General features: G+C 32.0%; 1 protein-coding gene and 1 long non-coding RNA gene across 2 annotated transcripts; both read right to left on the bottom strand.

Annotated features, from left to right (window-relative positions):
* Nucleotides 1–5551: 5551 nt before the first annotated feature.
* Nucleotides 5552–7324, bottom strand: LOC105787827 (zinc-finger homeodomain protein 2). The gene is made up of 2 exons (XM_012614385.2): nt 6393–7324; nt 5552–6128 (listed from the first exon to the last, which is right to left on the bottom strand). The coding sequence occupies exons 1-2, from the start codon at nt 7087–7089 to the stop codon at nt 6079–6081; spliced, it is 747 nt and encodes a 248-aa protein (XP_012469839.1). The 5' UTR covers nt 7090–7324; the 3' UTR covers nt 5552–6078.
* Nucleotides 7325–22800: 15476 nt separating this feature from the next.
* Nucleotides 22801–23239, bottom strand: LOC128035443 (uncharacterized). Its single transcript, XR_008191926.1, has 2 exons — nt 23098–23239; nt 22801–22992 (listed from the first exon to the last, which is right to left on the bottom strand). It is a non-coding gene; the product is annotated as an uncharacterized LOC128035443 (long non-coding RNA).
* Nucleotides 23240–23766: the final 527 nt, after the last annotated feature.

The raw sequence follows: 23766 nt of genomic DNA, 5'->3' as shown, positions 1-23766 counted from the left end.
GTGCCAAACCGTGTAACTCTCTAACTTGAGTCACACGGGCTTGTGTTAGGGCTTGTGTTAGGCCGTGTGCCAGACCATGTAACTCTCTAGCTTAAGCCATACAGACGTGTGCTAGGCTATGTGAGGTACTGACTTGGGCCACACGCTTGTATGCCAAGTCATGTGAGCCATATGGGCTAGACATGTAGGCCGTGTGAGGCCACACGAGTGTGTGAGTTAAAATTTTGAAATTTTCCCTAGGACTGTAAACGTCATTTGGATCGAATGTAGGCCTTCCGTAGGGTCTGTATGATTTAGATTAAGTTATAAAACTCAGTATCTGATGATCTGTTAGTGTATAATATGTTATCTGTACGTATGTATGATATGACACAAGCTAAGTAAGTATGATCTGTTAGCGTATAATGTGCTTTTGTTTGGGATGTGTTTAATGTATGCGATTATTCAGGTTTGATCTGTGTTCTATTAACTTTTATGGTATGTTGTGTGGTACTATGTTAATTTGTTTAATATTAAATTTGTTATCGAACCGTGCACGTGACTTCATGGCAAAACTAATATGATTTGTTGAGATTTGATAAATCTGTTCTATAAAGCATGGACTTTCATGTCTTCTGCTTTCTATTTTCATACGACAGTATATCCTACATGCTTATTATTCTAATTATGTTTATGCATGCCATGACATGGGGTTTGGGATGATGTGAAAGGAAGAAGTTTCTGATAGTTTACTGGTTTGCAATATTTGGTGGTTTATCTACAATTCTTTCTGGCAGCTCGTCTACAATTATGGTGGCTCAACCACATACATCTATTCTAGCAACTTGGCTACAACATAGTGGCTTGATCACATACATCCGATCTGGCAGCTGCATTTCGATAAGTCATCGTTGCCGGGCAACCTGGGATGACTTAATTTGTGTGATTTGGTTGGACGAGTTCTAGAGAACTCTATTTCTAGTGTGTAGCGAAGTTGGGTAGGAAGTTTTCTGAAAAATCTGCATTTTGATTTCCTGAAAATATCGCATTGGTACCATCATGCATTCTACATTCCGTTTATATGATCATTATGAAATTCTCTAAGACACTCTGATTGGCTCCGTCCTAGTTATATGATCGTTATGAGATTTTCTAAGATACTCTGATTTCTATATTGTGTTTTTGCATGATCTCTGTTTGAGTTTTGTTATACACTGAGCTTTATGGCTCACCTCTTTCTGTTATATCTGACCTTTTTAGGTAATTCTTTGATGTAGGATTGAACGGCATGTGGAAGCTTAGATTGTTTTCGCACCTAATGTAAATATTGTGAATTTTGTACTTATTTATTTCGGAATTTTGGGTTTTTAATTTGTTTCAGAACTTGTTTTGGGTTTTTGTTTAATTTGTCGATAATTGATATTTTCAAACGTGAAATTGTAAAATCATTTAAGTCGACAAAATGGATTCTGATTTTTAAAAATAAAACTCCGAACAAGATTTTTTGCTACAAATGAAATAAATTTTTAAGTGTTTTCTGTAAATGAACAAACAACTTTTTAATGATCGTTTTCCATATTCGTATATGCTAAACACTTACTAACATCAGCTTTCCAAACGAGTCGATGCAATTTCTCCAGATTCAGTCATAACGCCCATGCCAGTTTTGGGGTGTTACAGTCATCCTCTTCGAGTTCAGTGATTTTCATGTTAAAAACACACTTGCCACTTACGAAGAAATCAAGCCTTTTGAAGACCCTTCCACTGCGACAAGGCTCCTTATGTTGCTGATAGTTTACTAGTCTATATTAGGAAGAGAATCTAGAATCGTAATTGGAGGGTTTTCATTATTTCCCAAAATTTCCTCAAGTAACAATGTACTACGAGGCTTAAAACATTCATATAGCTTTTCTCTAGGAATGAAGCATGAGTTGATACTTTAATCTTTTAATCTTTTGGGTTATAAAATAATCCACTCGTTGTTCATTTTGGATAACCTGCAAACATGCACAATTCTATCCATGAATCTAATTTCTTCACATTTTTATCCAATACGTAGGTTGGACATCCCCAAATTCTTTAGTGATTTAGGTTTAACTTCCTGGTGTGTCATAATACGTATGGAGTTTTAGATGAGGTATTAGTTTGTACATCATTCAGAATATAACAACTCGTTTGTAATGCGTATCTCCAAAAATATATTGACAATTGTACATAACATAGAACAAACCATGTCTAGTACGCTCTATTCTTTCTCTCTACCACAACATTCTATTACGAAGTACCCAGTGCGATTAACTATGATAATATCCCGTTCTCTATAAGGTATCTTAAGAACTCGTCCCTTAAGTATTCCCCATCTCGGTCAGGCTGAAATGTCTTAATGAGCAAACCTAACTGTTTCTCCACTTCCACACAAAACTCTTGAAATTTATTAAATGTTTTACTCTTGTGGTGCATTAGGTACACATACCCATATCTAGAATAATCATTTATAAAATTACGTAGTAATCGTAACCACCTCTCACACTGATGCTAATGGAACCACATGTGTTAGGGTGCACGAGTTCTGAGGGTTGAATGACCCTTGTACCTTTTGCATTAAAAGGTCGCTTGGCCATTTTACCTTCCAAGCAAGATTCACATTGTGGAAGACACACCTCTTTAAGTGAACTTAAAGTTTCATCTTTCACAAGTCTAGTGATTCTTTCTTAGTTAATATAAACAAATCTTAAATGTCATAAGTACACCCCACTAGAGTGAGAAGTTTTAAGTTTCTTATTCACGCATTTAGTTTCAAGCAGTGAGTACATCTTAGGTTTGATAAAATAGAGATTTTGTTTTTATCCATTACAGATTAGAACACGATTCTTATGAATTGTCAATAATGCCTTTGTACATTGTCCATTACATGAGAATGTTTACATTGTCTAGCCTTCATGCTTTGTTAACATAAACTTTTTGTACTAAAGGTGTTTAAATAAGTCTTTGCATGAACTCAAACAAGCTCCCTGTATGTGGAATATTACACTTCAACAGTTTCTCTTTTCCTTTGGTTTTGTTGGCCTAAACTAAATACATCTCTTTTTATTTATCATGATCATAATGGTTCTATAATGTATTCTTTTTTGTGTGTATGTTGATAATTTACTTGTAACCGACAATAATCAACATCTTATTACCAATTTCATTCTAAGCCCCTCAACAATTTTTGGTAAAAGGATCACTTCTTTGAAGTCACAACAACTCCAATATTTAATGGCCTATTTCTATCTCAAAACTAGTATATCTTGAATCATCTTCAACAAATGAATATGGTTGACGCCAAGCCTATTGAGTCTCCTTTGTCCACTTTTTTATCTCTTCTACTTAATGATGGTAGCCCCTTCACAGATGATAGACGATATCGTAGCACTATTGGTGACTTGCAACATTTGTCTTTCACTTGACCTGACGTATCTTTTGTAGTGAATAAGTTGTCTCAGTACATCTCAAGAACATTGAATGAAGTCAAACGACTTCTTCAGTTTTGAAAAACACTATTTCTTTTGACTTGTTCATTTGACCTTTTGAGTCATTGAAGGTCACTACTCTTTTGGATTCCAACTGGGTTGGTGACAAAGATAAATTTCTCTCTACTAGTGCCTTTATTGTTTATCTTGGTGGCACTCTGATTTCGTAGGCTTCGAAACAGCAAAGAACTATGACTCAGTCCTCTACCGAGGCTGTGTATCGAGCCATTGCGACCACGACCGTCGAAGTTAATTGGGTTGTTTCTTGCTTGGAGAGTTAGACCCATTTGCTAAGCTACAACAGGTATTATATTGTGACAACATTGGTTTTATATACTATTGCAAGAATCCGATTTTTCATTCCTGAATGAAACATTTGGCATTGGACTATCACTTTGTGCAACAACAAATATAAGATGACCATTTGCCTGTTGATCATGTTTGTAGCAACGATCAGTTCGCTGATCTAATTACTAAACCACGATCCAAACAACGCTTACATCTCTACAGGTCCAAGATCAGTATCTCCGATGGAAGCACGATTTTGTGGGGGTGTATTAAGGATATTAATGATTATATCATATCCAACGCTATCACTTCGTTTGATTGTAAAATCCCTAATATTCCCTTTGTATGTATCTACAATCTATTGTATTATTGACATAATATAATGAAAAATATTTCCATTGCACCATATTTTACAATAATGTCATGTACTTTTATTTATCTATACATTACATCTTTAATGAACTAGATGGTATTGTATTATTAAAAAGGAAGTTAAGTGAGTTTAGTTTTATTATAATTTTTTAATGATGTATAAAACTATGCATTATGGGTACATGGAATTGGAAGATATATTTGATTGAGGATCAAAGTGACATACACATAAAAGGAAAAAGGCTCTGACGAATTCAAGTAGAGGGGATTTATATATGGGAAACAAGGAAACTAAGACCTCAGATTCACTATTATGGAAATAAGCAGTTTTAACCCTTAAAGAAAAATGGGTAATTGCTGTTTTTAGTTTACTTATAAACTCTACCCTCTCATATATATAATTAAGCCAAAGCAAGACTAATAAAGACAATGGTGCCATATTAAGTAATACAGGTAAGGAAGAAGATGATCAATCACTATCTGATGAAATTAACTTTGGAACAGGATTCCCCAACAGGACCACAACACACCATGCATTTCCCTATGCACCTTTACCTGCTCTACTACTGTGGTTTAATTTCCCCAATCAAGCAAACTATCCTCAACAACAAGTGCATATTTATATCTTGCAGCTACTACTTTGGACACTAGAGCAAGCAAATTATCCCATGTGTATGTATGTATGTATGTATATGGTAGCAAAAGGGTCAAAAAATCAGCATATGAGCCATCTGAAAACCTTACCTTATAGAGAGAAACAGGTCCCTCTTTTACCTGCAATGTAGTTGTATTCTGACTTCACTCATTTGTGGTAGTATTAATTACCTTCCCAACAATAAATAATCTTTTAATTAATCACCGTTAAGACGTGAAAAGTTTGTTTTATTACGAACATCTGTGTGGTCGCCTTTGAAGACACAAAGTGTTTCTAGTTAGTTGAATCCTAAAGGTTGGGATTACATGGATTTAATTCAGCTTTAAGACCTGAGAGTTGCAAAGAAAAAAACATGAATCTTGTGAGTGTTTTTTCTTCTACTTTTTTTCTGCTCCTTGCTGCTAGGAGAGCCCACATGTTTCCATTAGAAGGGTTTGAAGGAAGAAGAAACAAGGAAATGAAGTTAGAAAGACCCAAGCTTTGGATCTATCGTTCCCTTATTAAACAACAACATGAAATATTGTTGCAAAAAGGACCTGTTTCCCTCTATAAATATTATATATTTATTATATGAACAAGTTTGAGAATTTCATTATTTTACACTACCACAATAATTAGTATTGCTGAAAGAATGAGCAGATGTTTTAATATGTGTATATATACATATATATATATATATAAGAAGAAAAAACAAAGATCAACTTCAGTACTCAAAGACTGAAAAAGTAAATGCGTTACCAGGAAAAACAAAAGGAGGCCCCATGATTATAAACCATTGTTTGCTTCAACATTAAAGGCAAACTGTACCCATGCCTTAGGGAAAAAAGAAACAGCAGAAAAAGAAAGTGAAGACCGAAGAAGAAGAAGAAGAAGAAGAAGAAAAAGAAGAAAAAGAAGAAGAAGAAGTGCAACAACGAAGGCAAAGTGCTGTGAAGAAAAAGAAAAGAAAAAAAAAAGGCTTAGAGGGTATCTACATTGAATGGAAGAAGGAGAATCAATGTTGAAAAAAGCAAGCAAGAAAAGAACCGCATACATTAAATGCCATGACGCCATCCATGATACCTCAAACAACAAGCTCCACGGCTCCCATTCAGGATTTGATGAAATAAAGACTGATAGAAAAAGAACATTAACTTGAAAAAAATGCAGAGACACACACGTAGAGGAAATTAAGTAATCTTATGTTTATATATATATAAAATCCCGGTCTCCAAAGGGAGATCATGCTTCACCGGTTCTTCCTTCTTTTGTCTCAATGCTCTTCCATTTTCATCATGCCTCTTGCATTGCATTGCATTGCATGTCTCCACTTTGCTTCAATGCTTCATTATGTAAACCCATTTTGAAATTAAAATAGTGCTTTTTTGGAAATGCAACAAGAAGAGAAATAGATTAGAACTAAAATAACTTAAGTTCCCATTAACATTACGTGATAACCTAATTTATACCCAGCATAATAACACTGTTAAGTAGTCCATGCCCAACATCATAATCACTATCAAAGTACCCTTCCCTCCCCAGATGGTCAACCCTAAAAAATGCACACATCTAAAGTTCCCTCATAATCTGTTTCTAGGGTTTCTTACCAAGAGTGTGCTTGTTATTATGCATCCAAACTTTCAAAACATGCCTTTTGACCCCAGTTTCGTTGCAGAACTGTTGAACAATCTCTTCATCATGTTTCTGAATCCGCCACCCTAGTCTCTCAGCCAAACTCAGCATCTTCTCCTTTTGTTCCTGCGTAAACTTTGTTCTAAACCTTTTCCTTGAGCTTCCTTGATTCGAAGCATCCTCTTGATCTTCTCTGCTGTGTCCTCCTCCTCCTGAGGTTGATGGTAAAGCTAATGGCCTTTGTTGTCCGGCAACGTGGAGGTACCCTGTTGGTGCTCTGAAGTAAGGCGCAAATTGCGGTGGCTGGTGGTGGTGGTGGTGATGGAAGTAGAGGTCCGTGGTGTGGATGGAGTTTGGGGAGCCAAGCTCAGATTCCTTGCGGTGGAAGTTACGGTGGCAGTTACAAGCCGCGCATTTGAGAGCGTCGAGGGTGCCTTCAGTTCCAGCCGGCATGAACTCACCGCAACCGTCGAGAGCGTGACCGCCGATCCCCACCGCATGGTTCTTCAAACACTCCCTATACCTAGGCTTCCTCTGCTGCTGCTGACCCGTTGGAGTTACTGAACCAGGTTCAACACCTGACATTTTGAGTCTAGACGAGTTTCCCAGCGAGTCATAACTCGGTGTCAAACCCATCTCTTCTTCCTGCTCTTCTTGATCCTCAAACTCCATTTCCCCTCCCTTCAACAGCAATTATGTACTTTTAATAAAAAAATTTCAACAGTTAGTTTTCTAATTAATAGAGAAGAAGAAGACGGAGATAGGAGGAATAAGAGAGTGTAGCCATAAATTTTGTTTTTTTGGGTAATTTCTTCCCTTTCTATCTGCAAAAAGAAAGCTGTTTCTTTGTGTGTGTGTGTGTGTGTGTGTGTGTGTTTTGGTTTCAAAGGGGGGCGTTGAGACCGTCTTGATATAAGACTTCCCCGTTCCTCTGAAATCAAATCACTTGATAGCTGCTTCTCTAATTGGTTTTTACTGCGCTGTAAAATATAACTTTAACTTTTTTTGTTTACTGTGGGAGCGAACAAGGGTGTGGCTACAGTGATGATAGCAGGGATTGGGTTTGGGGTTTGGCCATTATTGGCTACAGTCTGCATAGAAGACATGAAAATGGATTCCAATCCTTCACGCGCCAAGCAAAGCACTTCACAAATTTTGTTTTTGCATAATCTTAAAAAATTCAATGGTAAGAGATATTGTGTTTAAAGAGATGGTAGGTTTGAAATTTGGAGGAAACATTATGAGAAATAATCATAAATCTCGAATATGAATTATAAAACAGATATAAATGATATCAAAAAAAAAGTTAATTCTTAAGTATTTGTTATTTAAATATTACGGTCATCTATTTTTTAAAAAATTCATAGGATGGAAATTATAAGTTTTGAATCTAAATCATTATGGTTTTCACTATTTCAACTAAAACCACATTTATTAATGAGCTATTTGATCCATAAAATCGTTCAATTTTAAACAACTAAAATTGTCTCTGGCGGCGGCTATAATACCCTTTACTCGATCCGACTACGGGTGTATCGACATTGCGACATTGCCCCTATTTTGGTAAAAATCTCATTTGGTACCTTATTCTCAAACCAACACCTAGATGTATTCATTCAACTTTACACAAGTGTAATACTATTATACCATGCCAATCTAAACCAATTCAAGCATATAATCATCAAAATCAACCATTCAAAAACATGCAATTCAAACTTTTGATCATTTAGGCATATTCATTTACATTTTAACTATCCATATCCAAAACACTTCAATTACCAATTCAAGCATGATTCATTATGCAATATGGAAACTAAGCAATTCAAGAAACTTGACATGAACTAACCAAGTATACACTAAGCTATGAATCATGCTTAACTATTTAAATTCAAGGAACTTAACATTAAATTGTATCATTTCTAATCATCCATCAACCTAACTATTTCAACTAGCTCACCTGCAACCTCTAACATATTAATCAATACAAGTTAAAGATCATCATTCTTAATGGTACCAAATTTGACCAAATCATGCGTCAATAGGTTATATGCCATGTTAAGCATTCAAAATCAACCATCACCACATTTACCATATAACTATCAACTCCAAAATGACCATTTGCACACTAAGGTGCCCTTATATACATGCCACAACATTTAGAATCAAAATGGACATAATTCTACTTTCTTGTTGATAGTGTGTGCTTCGCGTTGATCTGGCTAGGCAAGTTCCTCAATGTAATGATCCACAAGGGAAGAAAACAACTAGAGTAAGCATTTAGTATGCTTAGTAAGTTCAAATAGAAAATACTATGCTTACCTTGATCACTTATAAGTATGACAACTATCAAACATTTTGGCTATCCTTGGCACAATATGTCATAACTAGTCACTTGCCAACATTAACACCCAAATCGGTTAAACATACTTACATATCATGAATAACATCACCTAATGCTAACAATTTCATACCACATATCAACTTATAAACATATACCATTCATATTCAAACTTTCCAATAATAAGATAAATACTGCCCGATGGAACTCTAGTAAAACAAACTTGGATACCTAGGCGAACTAAATTACTTGTCCGAGCTGAAATTACATCAGGCTACTCGTTCAGACTAAACCTATGTTACATATAACCTGAAAATCTGCAATAATGCTAGATCTCGTTAAATCACCAGAGAATTTGCAACAAGGCTAGATCTCATTAGGTAACCCGTGAGTCTGCAACAAATACTAGCTCTCTTTATAAATTGTGAAATCACTGATCAAGTGTGCATATAACCCTATTGGCATGCTAATCGTATCCTAAGCTTTTACTATGTTCGCATGGGAATCAATTACATATAATTCAATATCATACCTGTAATCAATCATATTCATACATTTATACGTTGTAGTTATTCACATGTTTTAATTCAATCCTTTCTAACAATATGTGCCAAACTACTATTATATATATTACTATATACTCAAACATACAATACATTTATATATCAAAATAAATACAAGCATACACACCACACAAGATGATTTAGTAAGTTTCATGTGAACTTACCTATTTTAAACACCAAAACGAGTTGATTCTTCAAGGACTAATCAACAATTTTAGCTTTTCCCCGATTAACTCTACTTCGATCTAAATCTTGATCTATGCAATTTTTTTTGTATAACCAATCAATACCAAACATTTTCATACTATGACATGATATGCATGATCCTATATAATTCAAAATTTCAAATTTCCCCATATTTTATATTTTATTCAATTTAGTCCCTGAACTCGAGATAAACATAACTTTCGATTCCTAGCTTCAGATTTAAATTCAATTTCAAATATTCTCATTAGGTAACTTATACTTTCTATTTCTAACATAATTTCATGACATTATTCAATTTGGTCCCTAATGTAACAAAATTAACAATTAGCAAAATTAACTTTATAATCTAGTCCTTTTCACAATCTAAGCTTAAAATCTATCAACTTTAAGCTTAATTCTTCAAGAAATCAATAATGACAACTTTCTAAAACTTTAACAATTTCACAAATTGTTACATGGGCTAGCTAAATCAAACTCCAATGACCTCAAATCTCTAAAAAAAATATATAAGAAAAAGACTTGAACTACAACCTAATTTGTAACTGAATGTTTTTCAAATGTTGAAGAGTTTTTCTTAGGCTTTAACAATGGTGGACAGTTGTAGGATGAAGAAAGATGGCGAATTTTTCAATATCTTTAACTTTTATACTTTAATTAACTTTTAGTTAACCTAGATTAATTAGTTTAATCATGGTTTCATTAGTATAAGTTATCATTTAATCACATGTAATGCCATCATCATCCACCAACTCCTATTTGGAAGTGATTTATTACCATTTTAGACCTTTGGCTAATTGCTATTTAGGTTTTCAACCATTTTGTCAATTAAAACTCTATAGCAATTGGATTTTTATAATTTAGTCCTTAGGCCTTAATTAACTATTAATTCGACAAAATTACTCGACCAATCTTAAATATGTTTTTATATTATCTCCTCAAATAATTAGATTTAATATTTATAGGCTCAATTTACAAAAATAAAGTTCTGAAATCACATTTTTCAGTACTATTGAAATTCGGGTTGTTGCAGTGGCAATGAGCATAGTGAGGAGTCAATTTGAAAGAAACCCAGTCATTCTATAAAGAAGGTTAGATCAAGAAAAGATGACCCCTCAAGTATTGGAAATACGATTTGAGTTTCTATTGTTAAGGGTATGGTCGTTGATTCTAAAGGCTATAAGACAATCTCATTTAGAGATAAACTGTTGAATTCATTTGGCTTGAACAAAACTAATGAGATTCCTGAGAAGGAGGATGAAATTGAATACTTGGTGATGTGATGAAATACACTATTGATGGAATTCTGACTTTGAGATTATTTTAGAGAAGAGTATGGCTCAAACTCATATTGTTGAATTGCTAGGGAGAAGTATGTCCTGTACAACAAAATCCAAGCATTGTGGAAAGCGTTACACTTCATCTAGTTAAGGTATTTGGAGAATGAGTACTACATAGTTAAGTTTCATTCACTTGAGAGCTATGCTAAAGCTCTAATGAAGGGTCCCTAGGTCATCTATGGATAATACCTTACTGTGCAACCTTGGCTGTTGTCCTTTAGGACTAATGCATTGTGTTAGGACCTAGGCAGTCCAAGATTGATTTGACTATTCTTCAAACACCTGTTTCAACAAAGTCTATTTAAATAGTTGTTTAAACATCTGTTTAAACATAACATTTGGGACAACCTAAGTTTTATTAGATGTTGACATTATTAGGTCTTCATAAGTGTTTTCTCCATAAGAAAATGAGTATCAGAACATGTTTTATTTCATCCCAAACAATGGTGGTCAAATTTGGATGATTGAATGAATTATGAGATTGACATGCTTTCTTTATTAAGGCTTATCCTTATCATTTAAGCTATTTATTTTGTGATGTATTTACTAGTTTTACATGGTTTAAAATGCTTTATTTTGGGATAATTCAAGAAGATATATTCAGATTATAATTAAGAGTTTTACTTTATCAAGACTACTTGGAGAAGATGTTGAATTTAGCCTATAAATAGGTTGTTGTGCTGCACACATAGTGGGTGTCTTTGGAGTGCTTTTGGTTTGTTATTTATGTATATTTTACTTGATATTTTTTACACTCTTGTGTTAGGCTTTTTATTGAAGAGATATTATTAATTGTAAGTGAGGTTTTTAGGTGAGTAATTTGTAATAATTAGGGTCATTGTTGGGGTTGCAACTATTTCTTTGTGTAAGTGTAGATTGGGCTTTAGCCAATAGGTGATCCAGATGACTGTTTAATAAGAATCATTCACTGAGTGAAGCTCTGCAGAGTAGGATCATTTTTGAATTATGTTAACAAATCTCTTCTTTGTCTGAATATCGCTTATCTAAATATTTTGTCTAAACAACCAACTAGAAAGATAGCAAACCGTGGTTCTCACACATTGTTATAACATAGATACACCTACCTAGTTTATTAGGAGCGTTTTACAAGAGAAGTCTTCTTAAGGCGATCAGTGAAGTTATTGATGCAATTGTTCCAATAAGTTACTGGACTGATAACAATACACGTGGAAAATTTACACATTTGGCAGTTACTATTGATCTATAAGTATCATTAGTATAAAAAATTTGGATTGAAGATCAAATTTAGCATGTGGAGTATGAAGCATTGTTGACTAGGTCATTATGACTATGTTAAAAGATCTTACTCGAGGGTACATACAAGAGAAAGTGAGGTGCTTGTTGATTCGGGTGAGGAGAAACAACTAAAATCGATTATGACAAAGAAATCTAAAATGGGCATTTATGGTCCTTGGATGGTGGCCCAATAACGAAATTGTTAAACTAATGGTAAGAAAAGGAAACAATAAAAAATGAGAGATTTCCAGGAACACACAAGGAATGTCAAAATTTGCAATTTTGGCAACAATTATAGAATGGTGCTCTCACAAATGAATTTTGTTCATCTAGAGGTATTAAACAAGGAGATATGCTCTCTTTATCTTTTTGGGTTGGATGTAGGAAGACTGAGACACTATATTAATGTTATAGTTGAAGCTTAAAGGTGGCAACCTATTCGTTTGTCAAAAAAGGGACCTCCTATTTCTCACATGCTTCTTACTGACGATTTAGTGATTTTCTGAGAAGCACGTCTTGAACATGAGAGAATTTAAAAAAAAATTGTCTTGGAGCAATTCTATCTTTTCTTGATTATACATTTTAAATATTTTATTTTAATTTTTATAAATTTTGCTTTTTTTTCTTTTTAGAATTATTATATAAATAAATACATGGTAATGCTTATGTGTTTTTATCGATGTGGTAACTTTAAATTGGTTAGTATTTTTTTGGCATAATGACTTGTTTGGCCCCCAAATTGACAAAAAAGTCATTTTATCCCTTCATTTAATTTTTTCTCTTTTAACCATTGAACTTGCATTGTTTGTCAAATTACCCCAAAATGGATGGAAAAGTAAACGTCTGCTAACTTTGTTGACATGTTATCCACATGGCAGTCACATGTATGTCACGCTAGAAATTAATTATTTTTAAAATTATAAATATTAAAAATATATTTTTTATAATTTTAATACTTTTTAAATAATTTTTATAATATTTTTGAAAACTTTAATTTTTTAAAAATTAATTGCTAACGTAGTAATTGATTTTTCACCAATAACTGAATACTTTTGTCTGTAACTACTACATATTTGATTCCATCCATAAATCCATTTTCTTCCCTATGAGTTCGAGTCTCAATAAGAATGCTAGTTCTTACTGTTCATATGTTATAATATGAATATACCTCACTAATTCGTTATGTATAGATGATGAGATTCCATTGCTACAGAGCCAATTCCAATAGACTTATTGGAAGGTCCCATTGGCATGTATCTAGTAGGAATTAAACCTACGAATTCACCAATTATGAGTTGGGCGCTTTAACCATTTAGCCATGGATGCTTAGCGAAGATCTTCGTACATGGTGAATAACCAAATTCCAATTGAAATGAAATCTTTAGGATAAATTAATGCAATTTAGGAGGAATCAATGAAAGGACATCAATTCAAATCCTGGATTTTAAAATTGAGAAAGATCAAGAATTCTCACTATTTCTTAGATTCATGGACCCAATTCAATTAGTGGGATCTTTCATTCACGTTCTTATTATATAGAATGATACCAAAGATCTATATTTGTTTATAAACTCTCCTAACGGATGGGTAATACTCGGAGTAGCTATTTATGATACTATGCAATTTGTGCAACCAGATGTGCATACAATATGCATGGGATTGGCTGCTTCAATGGGATCTTTTCTCCTAGTCCGAGGAGAAATTACCAAACGTCTAGCATTCCCTCACGCTCGTCGCCAATGAGTTTTTTTTATATGATAGAAAGAAAAAAGAAGACTATGCCTTCACCATATGAAATATGAATTAGAAAGTAATAATGGCACTTCGAATTCAATACGAAATTTTTTTTATTTCTTTTTTTTTTCAAAATATTAGATTATGTATCAAAAGAGTAGCATGAGAGAAAGGACATTTCCAATATTATCTTAGCTGTCATAGGCCCATCTCAGCGTCACAAACTTTTTTTCTTTTCACACCAGAGGCTATTAACAATAATTATAACAATATTTATGTTATAAAATAAAAGAGTACGAAAAAAAGACTGTTTTTTTCTTTCTTTTTTTTTAAAAGAAAACTTTGGGATTGCTGAATCACAGACGAAATAAATATATAAAACAACGGAGCCATCATGGTATTTTTGAAATTTTTTGAAAAAAAAAAAGAAGGGTGGTAATTGGATTATTTAGTGATCTGGGTCTAATAGACGCTCTCTATATTTTCTCTTTTTCTTTTTTCGATTAAAGAAAAAAGAGAATTCCATTGTAAAGCCGTATACAATGCACAAAAAATGCATGTACGGTTGTTCAATTCTGTCTTTTTTTTTCTTATTATTCTTTAGTTATTCTTCTCGCCTGATTATGTGAGTTAGAAGAACCTTTTATTATGGTACATCATCAGGGTAATGATCCATCAACCTGCTAATTCTTTTTATGAGGCACAAATAGGAGAATTTATCCTTGAAGTGAAAGAACTACTAAAACTTCACGAAAGCCTCACAAGGGTTTATGTACAAAGAACGAGCAACCCCTATGGGTTATATCCGAAGGTATAGAAAGAGATGTTTTTATGTCAGCAATAGAAGCCCAAGCTCATGGAATTGTTGATCTTGTAGCAGTTAAATAAGTTAAATAACAAATAGCAATAGTAACGATTTAACACCAATCCACAATTTAATTAAGATTGATTTAATCCCTCTTCTTCCTTTCCTTCTTAACTTAGCAAATCCAATCTTGGAATTTAAGATGAGAAAAAATTCCTCATTGGTAGCAAAAGCTTATCCATTAAGCGGGGAAAATCCTATTTAAAAAGCAAAAAGATTATGCTTCGATTCTTGCAAAGAATGGACTAATAGGGTCAGTTGCCCAATTAATCCTCATCCTTACATATCGTTACTGTATAAGATAGATCTCGTTGTGAAAGATCTATTACTGAAAAATTTATGAGTAGAGCTAAAGAGTGTGAACTATACAAGTTACCAATTAAATGAAGGAATGAGCTCCAGTGTATAGAGAGGACTTCACTGTTTAAGAAGTAACCATAGAAACGATGGAACCCACTATTTATTTATCCATTTCTATTTACTCCTTTATTTTATTTAATATGCATTTTTTGATACCTAGTATCAATACAATTTCTTATTTCAAGGCGAAATGAAATGCCTAGAAAAAAGGAGAAATCATGGTCGGGATGGTTAGAGATGCAAAATCCATTGGAATTTTTATTTTATACATTGGAATAATCCGTTTTGTTATTAATAGACTAGAAAAAAAATAACTGAAAAAAAAAATAGTTATTCATCAAAATTTCTTTTATTCAATGACCAGAATTAAACGGGGATATATAGCTCGTAGACGTCGAAAAAAAATTATTTTATTTGCATCAAGCTTTTAGGGGGCTCATTCAAGACTTACTTGAACTATTACTCAACAAAAAATAAGAGCTTTGTTTTCGGCTCATTGGGATAGAGATAGGAAAAAAAGGGATTTTCGTCGTTTGTGGTATCCACGTGGCAATCCAAGTGTATGCCACATTAATAAAGTTAACATACATTAATTTTTCTATTCATTTTTTAGGTGATTTGATGAGTAATGCAAGTTTAAAAGTTAAAAGAAGTGAAATTCTAAATAAAGGGCTAATTTGATTTTTTTTTGTAAAGTTGGAGGCAAAATAAATTATTATGCCTATATTTAACATATTTAACCTTTGAAGTGATTAGGGAGATGAAAGTATAACTTATGTATATTTTGATAAAAAATTAGATATAAAAATATGGGAAAAAGTATTATTTAAACACCATTTAATCTATTAAACCTTTTAAAAACAATACAAAACCACCCTATATTGAACCCATCTACTAATAAATTTGTTTTTAAAAATATTGTAACTGATTGTGTGGTTATTAATATATGGAGTTCAAACCAAAATGCTATAGCCATGTGAAATATGATTCCTCGTTGATTGAATTTGGTTGTGTGCAATCAATTTTTTTATATAATTATATGGTTTGAGTTTGATTTTGTTGGTTGGGTAGTATTTAGGTACAACTTTTTTAATAATGACAACTTCAAATAAAAAGTAAAATACTTAATCCATTAAGCGAAAATGAGATAATACAAAAAGGGCTCAATTTACATTTACTAAAATAATTAGATTTTTCTTTTGTGTTTTGATGATTTACATAATGATGTTGGTATTAAATTAATCGTGACACCAATTCAATCGAGACTTTAATAATAACTAGATTATTCATACCTATGGGCAAAATAAAAACTTTATATTAAGAATATATTTATAAATGATTTATTCAACAATTGAATCATAAACTGATTGAGCCTTAGCTCAGTTGGCATTGTTGTTATTACAATAATGAGAGGATGAGTTTGAGCATGATTAAGCATTTTTTTTTCAATTTAAGGGTTGGAGGCTGTTATTGGTAGAATCTAGAATTGTATAAAAAAAACGATTGAATCATAGGTAAGGTGGTAAAGTAATTATGAATAAATCTTTAGACATTTGTTGTTTTTTAAGTTGTGATTTTTTAATTTTTTAATTTAAACAATTCATATAAAATTATTAAAAGAATAACACAATTATAATATTATTATTTTCTTAGAACATGATTTATAAATAATTTCTTTAATTGAGTTTGCGTCAAGTTATCTCGTAACACCGAGACTCAACAAAGGACTATTATAGTATATAACAAAAAAAAACATAATATAAAGATTTATTTTGTTAATTAGATTTTATTTGTGTTGGAAAGGTTGTGATCTTACAACTTTAGGCACTTAAGTTCAAATCATTAAAAGGCAATTTTATTTTATTTATTAAATAAATTAAATTACTTATATAACCTTTCTGCTTTTTGTTTTAAATTTTGATTATTTAATAATTTTTAATCGAACTAAAGCTCGGTTCATTTATGATATTATCTTAGTTAATGACTTAAATGATAGTATAGACTAATCATATGAGAGACTCACTATGCAGGTGAAAAGAAAAAGAATATAGAAAGAATTTTAATTAATAGAAAGTACATGAGAAAAAAAGCATAAATTTATATTCTTATTTATTCAAAATTAAAAGGCTTAAATACCCTCCCTTTTTTGTGATTTTAATTTAAACTAATAATATTTATAAAATAATTTTTTCAAAAATTATATTTATAAAGATAATTAGAATAAAAATTAGTGGAAATATTTTTTAATTATAGTGGAAAAATTAAAGTAATAGGAAAGTAGTATTTATTTAGAAGAGTAAAACTAGGAATAGTGGGTTAATAAGTGATATTGTTTTTCTTTTTAAAAGTTAAATTACTTATGTAACCTTATAAGTATTTCTTCTTTATTGTATTATTTAAATTATATATATATTAACGAAGGCTCGGTGCGTTGAAAAATTAATATTTTCAACAACTTAAATTTTAAATATGTTTGATAGTCTAAAATGAAAACTACTAAAAAGTTTTTTTTTGTACAAAAAGTGTGAAAATGATAAGTAAGTAGGGACCTACTTATCACTTAATAGAGAATGAATTCAAAATTTTTTAATTCTATTCTATTTTATTTAAGATTATATTATCTTTTATAAGAAATCTCAAAATTGAATGAAAATTGTGTAAAAATGAAACAGGTTTCATTCATGCATTTGTTTATCTTAAAAAGAAAATTAAAAAAAAAACCCTTAGCTAAAATCCTTTTAGATGGGTGTTTACTTCCAGTATGGTCCGTTTAGGGTTTTTTTTCTTTTATATTGCAGTATCCTTACAATATCTAATCTCATCACCACCGTTATTTTTATATTAATCGCAGATAAACGCATCGTCTATCCAAAAGGACTCTGAATTAAAGTGATAAACTTTTTATTAAAAAATAGAAAGATTTATTGATTCACAATTCCCTTTTAACATACTCAAGAATTGAGACTTGAAAGATTAAAGCTTCAAAATTACCAAAACAAAGAAAAATGTACAACACTTAAATTGTGAGGAAAAGAATAAACTATTTCAAAAACATTAAATTTTTATGAGCTGTGAATTAAGAAAGAGAAGAGAAATTCTCTCATAACTTCATAATTCTCATCATAATAGTGATGGGCAGTCTAATCATACCAAAATAAAATGTCCTCATAATTTTAGTATTATATATTGTGAAAGAATCCCACTATTCTAATGGACACATGAAGTGACAATCATTGACTCCCTTACCCCACGATGTACTGCCCGTATTCATATCAACGGTTACTGTTTTTTCTTCTTACCAATCTGTCTGTTTCCCAAGAAATATTAGTACTCAAACATAAATTTTTTCAAATGTATTAGTAATTCTTGTAGTCGAGTTAACAATTGCTGAAATATATTCTTTTTCTAATTTATAAATAAGAGGATAATACACTTCAACACATTTAAATTCACGTCTTTTTATATTAACAAAAATACTTATATCCATTGGATTAATATTTAATTGATAATTAAATACTTAATATTTAAAAATAGTTGGAGAAGATTAATGGTAGGTTTGGATGGACGATTGGGTACGGTGCGGTGCATTTAGCTTACTTTTTGTCTCACGCTACAGTATCTAATCTCACTGTCACTACTACTTTTACACTAATCGCAGATAAACACACTGCCAATCTAAATTCACCCTAAATAAAAAAAAGTAAATAGGATAGGGGTTGGAGCGTTGATTTTGAGAGGAGGGGACAGCGTTAAAATAATCGTCACTTCATAAACTGTCAGGTGTCGTTTCATACTTACTAAACCCAAAATTTTATGTTGCACCACCCCACTCCCTCTTCCTCTTAATTGCGACTGCCAATTTTAAGACTTCATTCTTTTTCCTTTTTTCTTTAAGGAAAATAATTACTGAATGGAGATATTGGATATATCCCAAACCTGTTTGGATGAGAATATTTTTACTTCTGAATTACACAATGGAAGTTCAGAAAACTCTGCACAACTCTGACGTTTCAAAAATGAGTAACATCTTCTGTATTTTCTCCACTCACATTAATATATATGAATACACAGCAATAAGGAAACTGATAAACACATTTCATAAGACTAAATAATAAGTTAGCAACAAAAATAATATATATAATATATATATATAGATTAGGGTTCATGTTTGTGTAGCAAAGAGAAGAGGGTGGAGTCTGGGTGTGTGTTCTCTTTGGGGTTTCCATGTGATCCCTAAAACAACCAACAGGGCAAGGAAAGACATCTGATGGGACATACTGACAAATGCAGAGACAAGGGACAGAGACAGTACTCCCCAGAAAAACAAAACAAAAACTAAAATGAAAATGGAAGTAAAAATAAAAAACCCCGAACCCCAAAACCCAGTCACAAACTATACTTGTTTCAAGTAAACAGTAAATCTATGAAAAGATATACAAAATGTATGTACTATGGGGAGTGTAAGTAAGTATATATATTATATGGTAGTAAGTATATAAATGTTTTGATGTTGTGGGGATTTGTCAGCTGGAGGGAAACCGCTAAAGCCAATACAGACAGATTATATATTATATATAATATTATAGTTATTTGCTATCCCACTTTCTTGCTCTCACACGTTTCCACTCTGTCTCTTTCCCACCAACCAAACACAGAACCAAAACCCAAATAAAAAATTAAAAGAAAATGCAGTTTTTTTTTTTTGTAAGTTAATGCATAAAATGTTACTCTGCCCTATCTACTACCTGCATTTTGAAACGGGAAACGGGGATTCCAGGGATGAGCAATAACGGGACGGTGAGTTCCCTAGCAAGGCAAAAGATTGAAGGGAAAAGAAAGTTTTTTTTGTCAAATTCTTTATTATATCCTTGTACTATGCATTTTTAGTGGATATGGTCCCTCTATTATAATTTTATCATTTCTAATCTTCTACCTTTTGAAATGCATATTTTCAATTATGTCATATATATATATTTAAAAATAAGATACATCAAATCATTTAAAATATATATTTTAAAATAAGTTTGTATAAGAATTGAAAACACACATTTTGAGAAGTATCGAGTGCATTGGTAAGACACATTGCACTCTTAGATAACGTTTGGTGTGATGAAAAATAGTCTCTTTCTTGATAATTTAATTAGTTGAAAAGTTATTTGAGCGTTTGGTATATCAAGTTTTATTTATTTGTTTTGGAATCTAACTTTATCATAAACATGACAACGTGATTCACATGATAAAAGGTGGGAAAATTAAAAAAATATTAAGACGAAATTAATCCTATTTTATATTGATTTAGGGAATTAGTATATTAATAAATGTAAAAAAGAAGAAACAACTGTTGCCTCGTTCCTTCTTCCTACTATTTGATTTTTCTATTACTTCAACGGATTCCTACAATTAAGTTTTTTTCAGCTACAAATTTGATTTACCACTTGTATTCATATGAAATATATATATATTTTTTTGTAGTAAATGAGTAGAAATATTCCATTAAATTGTGTAGGAATTGTGGGTTAGAACGCCTATGATTTTACATTCCTATGATTTAACTAATCTTTTAAAACCTATGAATTAGCCTTTAGCTAAATAAAGCGTGATTTCAAGTGTTTTTTAATTTATCCCAAAACAAGTTTTATATATCCATGATTTTGTATATACATTATAATTTTTAATTATGATTTTGTATATACTTGGAAACAACATGATTTTTAAATTTATTTCAATGAAAATTATAATTTTCCTGTACCAATCAAAATTATAAATTAAAAATAATAATTTAAGAATTATCAATTAAAATTTATTATTAAATATTTAATTAAAATATTTGTTAAGAATAAAATTTATTATAAAATTAAATACATGAATATCATCTTTTATTTAAGAATGGTAAATTGGTAAAATATCATTACATTTTTGGAAAGTACTTAGTTTACCAATCATGATAATATAACTTTCCTGACATTCTAGTTGATACCTTCCAATGTATATGTAAAGTAACTTTACTATCGATCATATTCCTAGCAATCACATTCCATTGGAATCATAATATGAAAAAGCACCAAACGATAGCTTAGAAAGAGAATAAAAGTTTAAAACTTAGAAACAACATTATCGAGAGAGATAACCATGAACCTTAAATATGGACACTAAAACATACATGGATGATAAAAAAAAATCAAAAGGGACTACCCAAACATGCTTGGAGGAGTAGTTAGAGTTCCCATTTGACATCTAGATGATGCTGGTTCAAACCCTATCATCCCTTCCCCCTGGAATGTAATGATAAGAAGAAACCAAGAGGGACTAAAGACACTAAAGGTGCATAGTATCGGGAGGTTACATAAAAATTGACCATAGTTTTAGAGAGAGAGAGAGGAAGGAGGGAATTGCGGGGAAAAGGAGAGTGGATAGTGACAGGACGAGAAAAAGAGTGGGAGGACCTTGATTTCCATTTTCCATATTCTTTGGCAGCCTTTCGTTCCTTTTTCCCTCCTCTTTTCTTTTCTTCTCCAAAACAAAGAAGAATAAAATAAATAAATAAGACAGTGGCCCCCAGCTTTGGTTCTTATGGCACCACTATTTCCCTACCAAAAAGCAAAAATAAAAATGAAGAAACAAACAAAGAAACAAAACCCCATCTCATTTGTTTTCTTTTGCTTCTTATAACAACATCTCTCATTTTCCCCATAATTTTATATATTCCTTCAATGTGCTTCATGATCAGTATTTTTCAGTACTTTCTTCTCTTCTTTTTCTTTGTCATTCAAATATATTTTTGAGGTTGAAATATGCTTGGTTTTGAAAAAAAAAAAGGAGAACATCAATGTAACTATATACTTTGAAATGATTTAAGGAACATATCAATGTCTAGTTCAGAGCTAGTCATAATGAAGACCACTTCTTTTGATACGATAAAAAGGTTACAACATTTGGTATAGCTATATAAAGGTAACTCCTTTTATTTTCTAACTTCCTCCACATATGTATATATATAATGCATGTTAAATCGAGTAGAAAAAATTGATATCTTCCAAATAAGATTCAATTTGAGTCTTGTGATTGAAAGAAACATCATTAAAATTATCTCTATTTAAAATTTAATTTATCTTTTATAAAATTTATTAAAATCTAATATAATTTTCGAATATCAAAATATCTTACACCAAATATATATGCATCATTGCTTTCTTTTTAAATCATTATTTTCTCCTCTTCTTCCGAGGTTTATTTTTATTTCCTTTCGGTCCGTCAATAAGGGTTTTAATTGGCACCTGGGATTCATTTTCTCTTTATTTTCCTTGAAAAGATAGAAATTAATATTAATTTTATTGGGACAATATGAAACTAGTAATACAATTTTATAATTAATTTTTCGTCAAACCTAAATTACATGTTTCAAATTTGAAGCATGTAATGTTTTCAATTTTTACATTAATTTAATTCAAGATTCAATGGCTGAATAATAATCTCGAACTTAAATACATTAAAAGAAGTGAAAGAGTCTATATAGTATGAATATATATCCTTTTAGTTTTTAACAATCATCTCATCTGTTGATAGAAGGTTAAACATCGGTAATGTATGTTGGTGTATAAGGTAAGTTGTTAGCAGTCTATTATACAATCTGGTATATTGTTAGTAGAAATGGTTAGCAACAGTTGACATTTACTCATGTATATAAGTCTTGTTTCTGTACAGATTCAATCAAGCAATCAATAATAGAATATTTAATCATTTCTCATTTTGTATTTCTTTTCTATTTTCCTATACTTACTAATATGGTATCAGTCGCCTGAGCTCTTGGTGCTCTTTCCCACTACTAACTCATGGCTAATTCTGGTGATTCTACCATTGCTGATTGTGGCAGTCCCTCATTCTTCGGATCGCGCTTGGTTCAGACGTTCCCTCGTCCTGATACGGTAAAGTTAGACGATGGAAATTTTGTGCAATGGCAACAACATATACTGCTCATAATAGAAGGTTATGAGTTGCTTGGATTTCTTGAAGGAACCTTACTTGTGCTGCCCCGTTTTGTCTCCTCTCTGGATGGTGTTTTGACTCCGAATCTCGATGCCTCGTTGTATATTCATCAAGATAAGCTTCTTGCCTTTTGGTTATTATCAACGATTAGTTCTTCTCTGTTGTCCTATTTTACAACTGCAAAATTGACTTGTGAGGTATGGAGTACTGCGAATCGTCTATTCACCGCTGCCACTGGAGCGAAGTTGTCCCGTATAAAGCACGACCTCCACTTGATCAAGAAAGGGATGATGTCGGTGAAGGAATATGTTGCGAAAATACAAAACACCTGTTCTTTGCTTGAGGTGTCTGGATCTGCGGTATTAGAGGCAAAGAAGGTGGAGATCATCCTTGTTGGCCTCTCGTCGGGCTACAATATCGTTCTCATGTTATCCTCATTCTCGACTGAACCGCTTTCTTTTTAAAAGCTCATTGATGTGCTCTTAGAGTTTGAGAACCGGTAAGCCCGTGCGGTACATGAAATGCCATTTCACACGAATTTGGTGTTGGCTGCTCCAACGGCACTGGTGACGAACTCAGTATGCGATGGCCTTTCTTCTTTTCCAGCACATGGGCGTAGGTTTCACACTTGGCTTCAGTGCCAAATATGCGACCGCTATGGACATTTGGCAAAGAGGTGTTACTATCGATTTGGTCGCGACTATG

Source organism: Gossypium raimondii, chromosome 2 (genome assembly GCF_025698545.1).
Source record: "Gossypium raimondii isolate GPD5lz chromosome 2, ASM2569854v1, whole genome shotgun sequence".
Lineage (NCBI taxonomy): Eukaryota > Viridiplantae > Streptophyta > Magnoliopsida > Malvales > Malvaceae > Gossypium > Gossypium raimondii.
The sequence above is the reverse complement of the archived record's forward strand: the minus strand, read 5'-3'. Positions and strand labels throughout refer to the sequence as shown.